This window comes from Arvicola amphibius, chromosome 8, assembly GCF_903992535.2.
Source record: "Arvicola amphibius chromosome 8, mArvAmp1.2, whole genome shotgun sequence".
NCBI lineage: Eukaryota > Metazoa > Chordata > Mammalia > Rodentia > Cricetidae > Arvicola > Arvicola amphibius.
In genome coordinates this window covers 80,298,193-80,308,998 of record NC_052054.1, presented here as the reverse complement: position 1 = coordinate 80,308,998, position 10,806 = coordinate 80,298,193, and the positions used below count along the sequence as shown (strand labels likewise).

Sequence of the window (10,806 nt, the reverse complement as noted above, 5' to 3'; positions counted from 1 at the left end):
GAAACCCTGTGACCCCGGCGATCTGAGCCCCGCGTCCGTATAGCCGGGCTTTGTAGCCAGGCCCGCGTTCCAGCCCGCGGTGGTCCCTGTAGAGTTCCCGGGCCTAAGCGCGTGCGCGCCCGGACGCCACCAAGAGACAGACAGCGCGCGCGTTCCCCGGGGCCTGCCCTCCCCCTCCCCCCTACGCGCGCGCCCGCCCGTCCCGGGATCGCGCCGTCGCCGCCACCGCGCGCGCGCAGCTCCAGTAAAGGAGGAAAAAAAAAGGAAAAAAGAGAAAAGGGGGGGGGGTAGATAGAAAGCGGCGGCGGCTGCAGCCACGATCCGCCGCCGGACCGGGCCAAGCCGGGCGGCGAGCTAGCGAGCCGGTGATCCAGGAAACAGGGCGGTCGCCGTCCAGGCTGGGCCGTGTTTAAAAAAAAAAAAAGCTCAAGTCGCGGCGGCGGCGGCGGCGAGCGCTCAGGGAAGCAGGCCCCAGGCCGCGTGCGGCGGACCGACCGACCGACGGGCGGGAGGGCGGGGGGCAGCTGAGCTGCGGCCCGGAGCTTCAGGCCGCCCGGAGCCGGGCGCGGCGGGCGGAGGCGGCAGGAGGAGGCGGCGGCTGCAGGAGCGGCGGCGGCGGCGGCGGCATCTCCTCCTCACATGACCCCACTGTTTGTCCCCGTGATCAGCGCGAGCGGCTCCCGTGTCTCCTCCGTCCCCTCCTGCCGCGCGGCGTGAGCGCCGGGCTCGGGCCCCCCCGGCCGCCCGCCCCCTCCCCTCCCTCCCCTCCCCTCCCCCCCCGCCCCCCCCATGGACATGCTGGACCCGGGTCTGGATCCTGCTTCCTCGGCCACCGCTGCTGCCGCCGCCAGGTAAGCGCGCCGGCGGCTCGCGCCCCTCCGCGCGCCCTGGGCCCCGGCCCCTCAGCCCCGCGCGCGGGGGCCGCCATGATCCCGAGCGGCCTCCGGGCCCGGCTCAAAATGGAGGCCGCGGGGAGGGGACCCGGGCGGGGGCTCGGCAACACTGTTGACCCTGGCGGGGCCCGGGCCTGGAGGGGCGTCCGGCGGGCCGCTGCGCCCCGGCCGGGCTGCGGGCCTCGCTGACCCCGGGCCCTGCCCCTCGTGTGCCCCCGCAGCCACGACAAGGGACCCGAGGCCGAGGAGGGCGTCGAGCTGCAAGAAGGTGAGTGCTTGCGGGGCCACGGGGGCTGCGGCCCGCGCCGGGGTTGCAGGCCGGGGAGGCCAGGGGACCCCCCGCGCGCCCCTCTGAACGTGCCCCCTGCCCTGCTGCCCCCACAGGCGGGGACGGCCCGGGGGCTGAGGAGCAGACTGCGGTGGCCATCGCCAGCGTCCAGCAGGCGGCGTTCGGCGACCACAATATCCAGTACCAGTTCCGCACAGAGAATAATGGAGGCCAGGTGAGGCGGCCGCGGCCCGGGAGTCCCGAGGGCCAGCGTCGGGGCGAGCCGAGGGAGGGTGGACGCGTGCGGCGGGCCAGGGAGAGGTTCCGACCTGGCCCCTGCCCGGGCCCTAGCGTCGGTCTCGTCGCTCTGCCGCCCCCTGCAGGTGACATACCGCGTAGTCCAGGTGACTGACGGTCAGCTGGACGGCCAGGGCGACGCGGCTGGCGCCGTCAGCGTCGTGTCCACAGCTGCCTTCGCGGGGGGGCAACAGGCTGTGACCCAGGTGGGTGTGGACGGGGCAGCCCAGCGCCCCGGCCCGGCCGCTGCCTCTGTACCCCCAGGTCCCGCGGCACCCTTCCCGCTGGTAGGTGGCCCGCAGTTGCTGGGGAGGGCCTGGGGAGGGGAAGCCCCAGGGGGTCGGGTGTGTGTGACACACACACACATGTTCTCCAGGACGTCGAGCCGTGTAAGGCTAATGTTTTTCTCAGAGATTGGGCAGGTCTCTTGAGTCTTTTTTTTTTTCTCCATAAGATAGGGAAAAACTTAGGAAAAGAAAAGTAGAGTAGCTGAGCTAGTGCCAGTTGAGTCCTGTCAGAAATGAGGTACTTATCAGAATGGTACCCACAGCGGGCTTCCCCCTCGCCCCACAGCATAGTAAATAAACACCGACCCCAGCAACAAAGGGGAGAAACCCTGGCTAAGGATGGCCTGTGTCCTCGTCCCTAGGCTGTAATTCAAAATCCATTCAGCAATGGTGGCAGCCCAGCCGCAGAAGCAGTCAGCGGGGAGGCACGGTTTGCATATTTCCCAGCATCCAGTGTGGGAGATACCACCGCTGTGTCTGTACAGACCACAGACCAGAGCCTACAGGCCGGAGGTAAGGGGAGGAACGGTAGAGCTAGGGAAGTCACTTAAGCAGTTCCGCCTTGACCTCTCACTGATGCTCGCTGCACATTTCCTGCAGGCCAGTTCTATGTCATGATGACACCCCAGGATGTGCTTCAGACAGGAACACAGAGGACAATTGCACCCCGGACACACCCCTATTCTCCGTATGTGCCATAGTCCCATTGTCGGGGGGCCAAGGAAAGGGAGGGTGTTTTTGGCCTAACAGCTGGGTCTGTCAGTACAGAGCAGGAATGGGATATGGTTTTGTTAAAGTGCCCATAAAAAAAAAAAAAAAAAAAAAATCTGGACTGGAGAGGTGTCTGAGTAGTGGAGCACTCACATTTTGCAAAGCCCAGTGCCATGAAAATGCAGGTGTTTGTAAGTCTGATCACTTGGTAAATACTTGAAGAGACTGGGTATCTGCCATTTCCCCTTCTATTCTAGAAAAATCGATGGAACCAGAACTCCTCGAGATGAGAGAAGAAGAGCTCAGCACAACGAAGGTAAGGATGGTGGTGTGGTCCTTGGCCAGCTCCAGGGCTCCAGGGTACTCTGAGCCCATCGTCTGGCGTGCCCAGATGCCAGAGAGGTGGATGCTGAGTGCGTGGGTAAGGGCTGGAGGGTGAAGGGGCAGTAAGATGTTAGGAAAGATAGAGGGCCCGAATTGGGTTTGGCCAGATGTTTTCTCATGCCCAGCCTGTGATCTTGATTTGCTCTATTGGCCAGCCTCTTAAAATGGCTGACCTCACAGCCACATGTGGCTTTTACCCTTCGCATTCCCTTGCCTTCCACCTGTAGTTAGGCAGCCTGTGTGAAAGGAAATTGCTCCTCTGACCAGCTGAAGCCAGAGCCTCCCACTCTTGCCTTCCACCCTGAGGTAGTGCTGTTCTTTGGTCTCCCAGCCTTGATTGGTCACCATTGTAAAGCTCGTAACAGGCCCTCAAGGCAAGGCAGTTCTGACACCCAAACTCCATCACTCAACAATTGTTTACTGACCCTGGATCCCAGTCGGGTCGCCAGCACAGGTCCTGTGCCAAGACCTCAGCCTGTCCTAGAGGTTTCAGTCAGAATTGATAAGGAAGGACAAGTTATGCCTGAGAGGTGGCTGAGGCACAGAAAGGAGGTTGCCTCAGGAAGATTTTTCTGGGAACTTAGCAAATAGAGGGGAACACGGGCGAAAGAGTCAAGATGTTTCAGCGATACTCTTTGCTTGTCACCAGGATGGAGGCCTCGGACCCTGAGATTCCGGGGTGTTTTGATATAAATAGGCATATAGGGTACTGCTGTTCTAAGCGTCTGGCAAGCTTTTGGCCAAGCATACACCCAGGTTCACCCCAGTCTAAACCTCAAGTGCAGCGGAACAGCACTTGGGCTCTCTCCATTGCTGGGAGGAGACGAGGTACAGTTACCGTGTGTCCGCAGCCTGAGCACTGGAAAGAGACCGCTGAATGGGTGGAATAGAGTACTTCAGAGTCCTCTCCGGGACCCTCAGCTATAGACACTTGAAGTTTCAGGAAGAGCAGAATGAGGAAGAAAAAGAGGAAGGTCTTAGGGCTGGGAAAGGACCTGCCAGGCTGGCTCGCACCGGATCTCTCTAGCTGTTCCCAGAGCGGTTGTCCTGACCCTGGGGTGTAATCTGGTGATGGGGACGCCAGTGCGGGGTCTGTGCGTGGAAGCAGGATGATCAGGAGACCAGAGACTAAGAAGGCACATGCTAGAGATGACTTCGGGGGCGGGGGGGGGAGCCTGGTCTGAGGTAGCAGGCTGTGGAGAATGGGCATAAGGAGAAGACTCTGGAGCTGCTTGGTTGAAGTTTAATGCCCAGGTCAGGTGGCTTTGAAAGGAAAGGGTGAACTGGGGCTTGCGGTTGGTTTGGAAGTGATGCAGGGGCATTTGAGGGTCCTCTGGTGCCTCACTCAGGCAATTACAGCCCATCTACCCACCTCAGGCTGGGTTTCAACCTTGGCACCTGCGTTGTCCTGTAAAATGACTAAGACCCTCAGTGATCCTAAACCCCTAACTGCAGCCTCCCACTGAGCAGGGCAGCCACCCGCCCTCCAGCTCATTCTGCCTTACCCTGGATTCATCCAGCTTGGGGCCTTTGTTTTTTCATCCTCCAACAAGCAGTTTCCATAACCTCTCCACCCCCACCCTCCAGCTACAACCAGCCCTCTGGCTTCTAACCTGTGGAAGGTTTGAACCACCATCTGCCTGTCCTCCTTGTGGCTTGGCAATCTGGCCTACCCGACTGGCTCCACTGAAGGTCACCTGTGACGACCTCATTGCCAAATCTACTGGCTTTCTTTTCTGTCTGAGCTCCAAGCATCTGCCCCTGCCTGTTAACCCCAGGTCTACCTCCACTGCTTTTGGGAAATGTCCCTTCTTTTCCTGCTCACTCTTATTCTAATGTTGTCTTTGTTTCTCCTCCCTACCCATTCCTGCTCTTAACCCGCTCTCCAGGCTGAGCCTTGGGGGTTCTTACTGGTGTTGGGGGGGCGGAGAAGGGGAGTGGCTGTTTTACAGCAGACTTCCTCCCGAACTGGGAAACTGGCTTTGACTGGCTGTTCCTGAAGGCCTAGATCTGAGTCCCTTTTCCACCTACTAGTAAGCCTCCGTCCTCCCAGCTAGAGGTGTGGGAAAAGCTCCCCAGAGACTCATCCCCAGCACCCAGAAGTCTTGCTTTTTTTTCTCCAGAAAGGTGATAGTTGCCTCTTCCCACCCTCCTAGGGTTTGCTCCCCCATGGCACCACAGGATGGAGTTTCTTTCTATTCCTTGGGCATTTCTCCCTCTGGCTTTTCTGCGGGGTTGGGGGTTGGGAGCTCCAGAGGGTGCCTGCAGGGCCCTAAGGTTGCACTGAACCTTTGGCTGCTCCAAGGTGGGTATGTGGGGAGCTTGTGAAATGCAGTTTTTACATGAAACCTGACTTTAAATGCTGAGCCTGGTTGCTTTTTCTATTTTATTAATTTCACTGTTTGTAGTAGTCTTTCTACTTGGGCTCTTAATTTATGGTAATGGTCTTGTGGAGAGTCCTTTTTCTGATGGCCCTGGGGTAGAGCCTAGGGCCATGTGCTGGGGTGGGGAATGTTCTCCGGTAACTATCCCCAGCCTTTTCACTTTTTTTTAAACCTTTTTGAGACAGTCTTACTAATGTCCATTCTGGTTTGAACTTGGAAGACTCCCTAGTAGCAGGGATATCCAAATCTTTACTTTTTAGAGCTGGATATGGTGCCCGTTTGTAATCTCAGTACAGGTGAGGCTGAGGCAGAATCATGAGTTTGAGGCCAGCCTGGACTACATAGTAAGAACCTGTCTTAAAGAAAGATGAAACAAACGGACAAACTTTTTCCTCGTGCAGATCTGTAGCTGCAGACTTCTGCCTGTCACATTTGGACATATATTTTCATTGTCATTATATCAAGATGTTTTTCAGATCTCTTATGACTCTTCTTTGACCCCAGGTTATTCAGGAAATATATTGACTCCAGATGTGTGGAGCTTAGGATTTCAATTTTTGTTTGATTTCTCAGATCTCTGTATGCGGAGCGTAGCTGATGTGATTCCAGTTATTTGAGGGTGTGGAGCTTCCCTTGGACTCTGTGTCCAGTCTAACTTGGAGAAGGTGCCACGTGTACCTTAGTGGACGTGCGCCTGCTGCTGGGAAAGGTCCCCTCCACGGGGAGGGCGGGTTGGGTGGGTCGGCTGAGGTGGCTGGGGCTTTCCGGCTTGGTGTTTTCTTGGAGAAAGGCATGCTAATGTTGACCACTGTTAGTCCCATCCTTCCTTCTATCCTGTGTGGGGTTTTTTTGTTTTTCAAGACAGGATTTCTCTGTGTCGCTTTGGAGCCTGTCCTGGAACTAGCTCTTACAGGCTGGCCTCAAACTCACAGATCCGCCTGCCTCTGCCTCACGAGTTCTGGGATTAAAGGCGTGTGCCACCACCACCAGGATTATTTTGGTTTTTGAGCCAGGATTTTTCTATGTAGATTTGGCTATTTTGGAACTCACTATGTAGGCCAGACTACTCACAGAGTTCTGTCCCATCCCTGCCGCCTAAGTGCTAGGATTGAAGGTGTGTGTCCCCACCCCTGGTTGTGAGATGTGTTTTAAGTGTTGTTGTAACTGGGCTTCTGTGAGACTGGCCTTCTGCCAATCCAGTGTGTCCTAATAGTTTTTCCAAGCCACGGGCCTAACCATGTTACTACCTAGACACAAGCTGTAGATAGCTTATGTAAACACAACACACACACCCTACAAGTGGTTCATGTAATATTTTGTGTGATCTTATCCATGTGTCTGGGACCCTTCTCAGAAACCCAAATGTTTTTCTGTGTGTGTGTGTGTGTGTGTGTGTGTGTGTATGTGTGTGGCGGCGGGGGGCGGGGTTCAAGACAGGGTTTCTCTGTGTAACAGCCCAGGCCTGGCCCTGGCTATCCTAGAACTAACTCTGTAGACCAGGCTGGCCTCAATCTCAGAAATCTGTCTGTTTCTGCTTCATCCTACTGCAGGCTCCATGCAGAGTGCTGCTCCACGCCTCCCTTCCGTGGGCACAGTGCCCCCATTCACCTATCTTCTCAGTCATGAGCACCAGCAGGGCAAAGCCAAGGTTGAGTCCACCGTGTTTAAAGCCACACACCTCTACATTTTGCAGAACTAAATGCAGACCAAAGGAGCGCTGTCACACACATCTACCCTTAACTCTGACGGGTTGAGGTGTGGTTGTCAGATACCCAGGCTCTAGAACGGTGGACATAGCAGGTGGGGAAGCACTAAGTGAGCCCTGTAGAGCCCGGGGTGGAACTCTTTGCCAGGGAACATGGTGGGTAGTGCTTCTAGGCCCCGGCTAGACCCAACTTTACTGCTGCAGTCTGCCACCAAGTTCCCAGAAGATTCCACCATGCTTGATGGTGACAGTGAGCTAGCCCTAAGCCTAGTGGAGACATCCCAGCCGTTACCAAACTCGGCATGGCTGTGTCCTTGGCAGGACATTGGGGAGATCTCAGAGAAAGAACCATTGCTGTGGAGAGGGCGTGGACAGAGTGGGAGAGTCTGCTTTGGAAAATGAAATCGCTCATGCCTGAGTGGGAGTGACCAAGCAGAAGCAGTGGCCTCCACCTGCTCCTGGGCCTGAGGTCCTTTCAAGGAATGTCATGGGCAAGGTGTAAGTTCAGGTCTGAGGAGAAAGGAGCCCTCCTCATCCACCCCTCTCATTTCAAGTTTTCCCATTTTCCATCCTCACTGCCCTCATTAGGCAATGGCCCCCTTGCCCTTTTCCCACAGCCCATCAGGCTCAAAGCCCAGCTCCCCTCCACAAATTCGACAAATGTCTCCAGTCCTCCTGCAAGAGGATGGGGGCTAAGAGAAGACTTGGGGGTGCCAGGGTCTTTTGTGCCCCAACAGTAGGAGGTCTGTGCCCTGGAGGTAAGGAAGGACCCCCAAAGTCCTGCTCCAACAAGCTGTGGAACTGGTTCCAAGTCAGGTGGTTCCTGGCAGGCATCCTAAACATATGACAAGCCAGAAGAAGGCACAGGCCTTGTCTGCAGACAGTTATCACTCAGTATAGCTAACAGTAGGGGTTACAAAGTTTCATTAAAGCTCGGGTCTGGACTTTGAAGTGAAGGCTGTGACTTGCTATGCTTTGCCTTCGAGGTATGGGGTTCACATTCCAGGTGAGATGAGGTCCACAAGGCCAGGCCTCAGGACCATAGTCCTGGTCCGGAGAGTGCAGCTTGCCAAGGCTGTGGAGAATTTTAAACAGACAAGGCATGATCAGATTTTCACACTGAAGATGAGAAGGGGCTGGGATATAGCTCAGTTGTAGAGTGTGGGCTTCCATCTCAAGAATGAAGAAAACCACGTATAGGGTGGCCACTTAGGAAATGGAGGCCAGAGGGTCAGAAGTTTAAAGATGTCCTTGGCCACACAGTTTGAGGCCAGCCTGACCTACATGAGACCCTATCCCCAAGGGGACAAAAAAAAGATTGGAAAAGCAAAATTAGAGAAGCCAGAGTCTGGGAGCATACAGGAACGAAATGCAAGGATCTCAGGAGCTATGGGGGTGCTAGATCCTGCATGAAGGGATTCTGCCCTCAGAAGATGTGCCCCTGTGCCCAGAGCTGCATCTCAGAGCGTGGGCGCTGCTGTCGTGTTCCCGTGTGGGCGCCGCTGTCATGTTTCTGTGTGGGCAGCGCAGTCGTGTTCCCGTGTGGGTGCCGCTGTCGTGTTTGTGTGGGCGGCACGGTCGTGTTCCCGTGTGGGCGCCGCTGTCGTGTTCCCGTGTGGGCGCCGCTGTCGTGTTCCTGTGTTGGCTCCAGTGTGTAGCGGGTGCTAGGCAGGCAATGAAACAAGCCTGCAGTTGTTAGTGTGGGTTCCTGTCCTGACAGCGTGGCACTTGAGGATTAAGACTTGGTTGGTCTTCTCATGAAGCAATGTGCCCCATGGGGAGGTGGTAGCCTAGAGTCCCTGTGAAGTCCTTACTAGTGCCATGACTGTCACTGTCTCCTCAGTGGAGCGGAGACGGAGGGACAAGATCAACAACTGGATCGTCCAGCTTTCAAAAATCATTCCAGATTGTCATGCAGACAACAGCAAGACAGGAGCGGTGAGTGGTCCCAGTGTTCCGTCCCTTCCGGGAAGGCTAAGCTAACACCAGGCACAGAGCTGTCCTGTCCTCTGACTCTTGCCTGCTCCCCTCTTCAGAGTAAAGGGGGCATCCTGTCCAAGGCCTGTGATTACATCCGGGAGCTACGCCAGACCAACCAGCGAATGCAAGAGACCTTCAAGGAGGCCGAGCGGCTGCAGATGGACAATGAACTCCTGAGGCAGCAGGTGGGTGCAGACCTGGAACCCACTGGGAGCCCCAGGATGCCAAGGCTAGCCCCTGGCTCATGTGTCCTCTGGTGCCTGCAGATTGAGGAGCTGAAGAATGAGAATGCCCTGCTTCGAGCTCAGCTGCAGCAGCACAACCTGGAAATGGTGGGCGAGAGCACCCGGCAGTGATGCCCACTGGCCGACCCTGCAGCTGCTGCCGGCCTCTGCTGCCCCTTCCCCAGCCCTTAGCACAGAGAGGGAGATGCCCCTCCCCAAGCTGCGTTTTTTTATAGTAGATTTTTAACAAAAACAAGGAGACATAATGCATTTCTGTGGATACATTGCCCACTACCCTCCTCCTTGCGAAAATGATACCCACTTGCCCACCTGTCCGCCACCCTCCCTTCTCAGTCCTCACCAGGAGGAGCAAGGGAGGAGGACAGAGGCCCCGCTGCCCGCTGCCTCCTTGGTCTCTAGGGGTATTGAGACAGGGTGCTTATGGGAAGGAGGGAGCTTTGGGGGCGCCTTCCCTGGGGCCTGGACCTATGCAGGGAGGCCACGTCCCCCATCCCTCTTGTTTCTGGATCCCTGCTCCCTCTGGGTGTGTGGGTATGTGTGTGTGTGTGTATGCGTGTGTGTGCGTGTGTGTGTTTTAATTTTCTTTATGGAAAAATGGACAAAAAAATAGAGAGAGAGGTATTTAACTGCAATAAACTGGCCAGTGTGGCCCCGCCTTGTCTGTCTGTGTTTCGGTCCATGTTGGGCATGGGGACAGGCAGGGGTCCTAGGGCTGCCCTAGGGTCTAAGTTTTAGCTATACTGTGGCTGTGTGAAAATGCCTGGAGAATTAAGGACTGAATTTCTTCACTGAGACCCTGGGGTACAGATTAGGGGTATGGGATCTGCAATCAAGGACATGCCCCCTGGTGTTGGTGGGGGCTGGAGTCTCCCGGGTCAGAGCTTGAAAACGGCCTGTGAGCATCCCTAGTCTCGGGCTGAAGCCCTCCCCTCTGCACCAGCCAATGATGGGCCCTGGCCTTGAGCCCCCCACCCCCAAGAGAGGGCAAATGGCCAGAAAGCGAGGCTTGGCCCGGCAGTCTGTCGCCTCACACTGTTTCTCTGGCGCCTGTGTGTGACCCCTGCCCTCGGCTGATGATGAAACCTGTCCTGAGTAACCACAGTGATGCCTGGCAGGGCTGAGGGATACCATCATGTCCCCAATAGACTGGCTCACCTGTTCCCAGGATCCAGGAGTGCCTCTCAGTTTCACCTTGCTGCCCTTTTGACCTTGCCACAACCTAAGTACACCTACCTGATGGCCTCTGGTTTCTGAGACCCCTGTCTTTGGCCTTATGACTCCCTAATGCTCTCTTTGAGAGGCATGGGAAGGAAGTGAGGAACCCTAGTGAGCAGCAGCAGCGGCAATAGAGGAATAGCATTGTCCCCAGGGCTTTATACAGGATCGACTCTGGGTGGTTCCTGTGTGAGTCATGCATGGTGTCCGTTCGCCTGTCTCTGGAGTCAAGTTTGTTACAATGTCTCCGCGGCCATGTACACCAAGGGATCCAGGTAACAGATCAGAACAAGGACACCACCCAGAATTCAGTAGTACCCCAAAACCAACTACAAATGCCCTGGTGTGTGCTGCGTACAAGTTTCTGTGGTGTAAATTCTCCCAGCATGACAATTGAGAAGGTTCTGGTGTAACCACTGCACTTGGGAGTTGCATGA

The 10,806-nt window shown here is 56.2% G+C and overlaps 1 protein-coding gene across 3 annotated transcripts; it reads left to right on the top strand.

The window, feature by feature from the left end:
* The first annotated feature begins 782 nt into the window (after nucleotides 1-782).
* Nucleotides 783-9,815, top strand: Usf2 (upstream transcription factor 2, c-fos interacting). Of its 3 annotated transcripts, none has more exons than XM_038339975.1 (10): nucleotides 783-851; nucleotides 1,115-1,161; nucleotides 1,278-1,396; nucleotides 1,545-1,664; nucleotides 2,108-2,258; nucleotides 2,346-2,433; nucleotides 2,714-2,772; nucleotides 8,773-8,867; nucleotides 8,966-9,094; nucleotides 9,176-9,815. In XM_038339975.1, exons 1-10 carry the CDS (start codon nucleotides 790-792, stop codon nucleotides 9,263-9,265), a joined length of 960 nt encoding a protein of 319 aa, XP_038195903.1. In that variant the 5' UTR covers nucleotides 783-789; the 3' UTR covers nucleotides 9,266-9,815. The 3 variants fall into 3 exon arrangements, with proteins under 3 accessions (XP_038195903.1, XP_038195902.1, XP_038195904.1); XM_038339974.2 differs by having other exon boundaries at nucleotides 1,545-1,745; XM_038339976.1 differs by lacking the exon at nucleotides 1,545-1,664.
* The last annotated feature ends 991 nt before the right edge of the window (nucleotides 9,816-10,806 follow it).

Bases quoted from the DNA above. Each gene is read 5' to 3' on its own strand.
- Usf2 (XM_038339974.2), top strand. From the start codon at position 790: ATGGACATGCTGGACCCGGGTCTGGATCCTGCTTCCTCGGCCACCGCT. The intron at 1,162-1,277 runs GTGAGTGCTTGC...CTGCCCCCACAG, and splicing joins GGGCGTCGAGCTGCAAGAAG to GCGGGGACGGCCCGGGGGCT. The intron at 8,868-8,965 runs GTGAGTGGTCCC...TCCCCTCTTCAG, and splicing joins ACAACAGCAAGACAGGAGCG to AGTAAAGGGGGCATCCTGTC.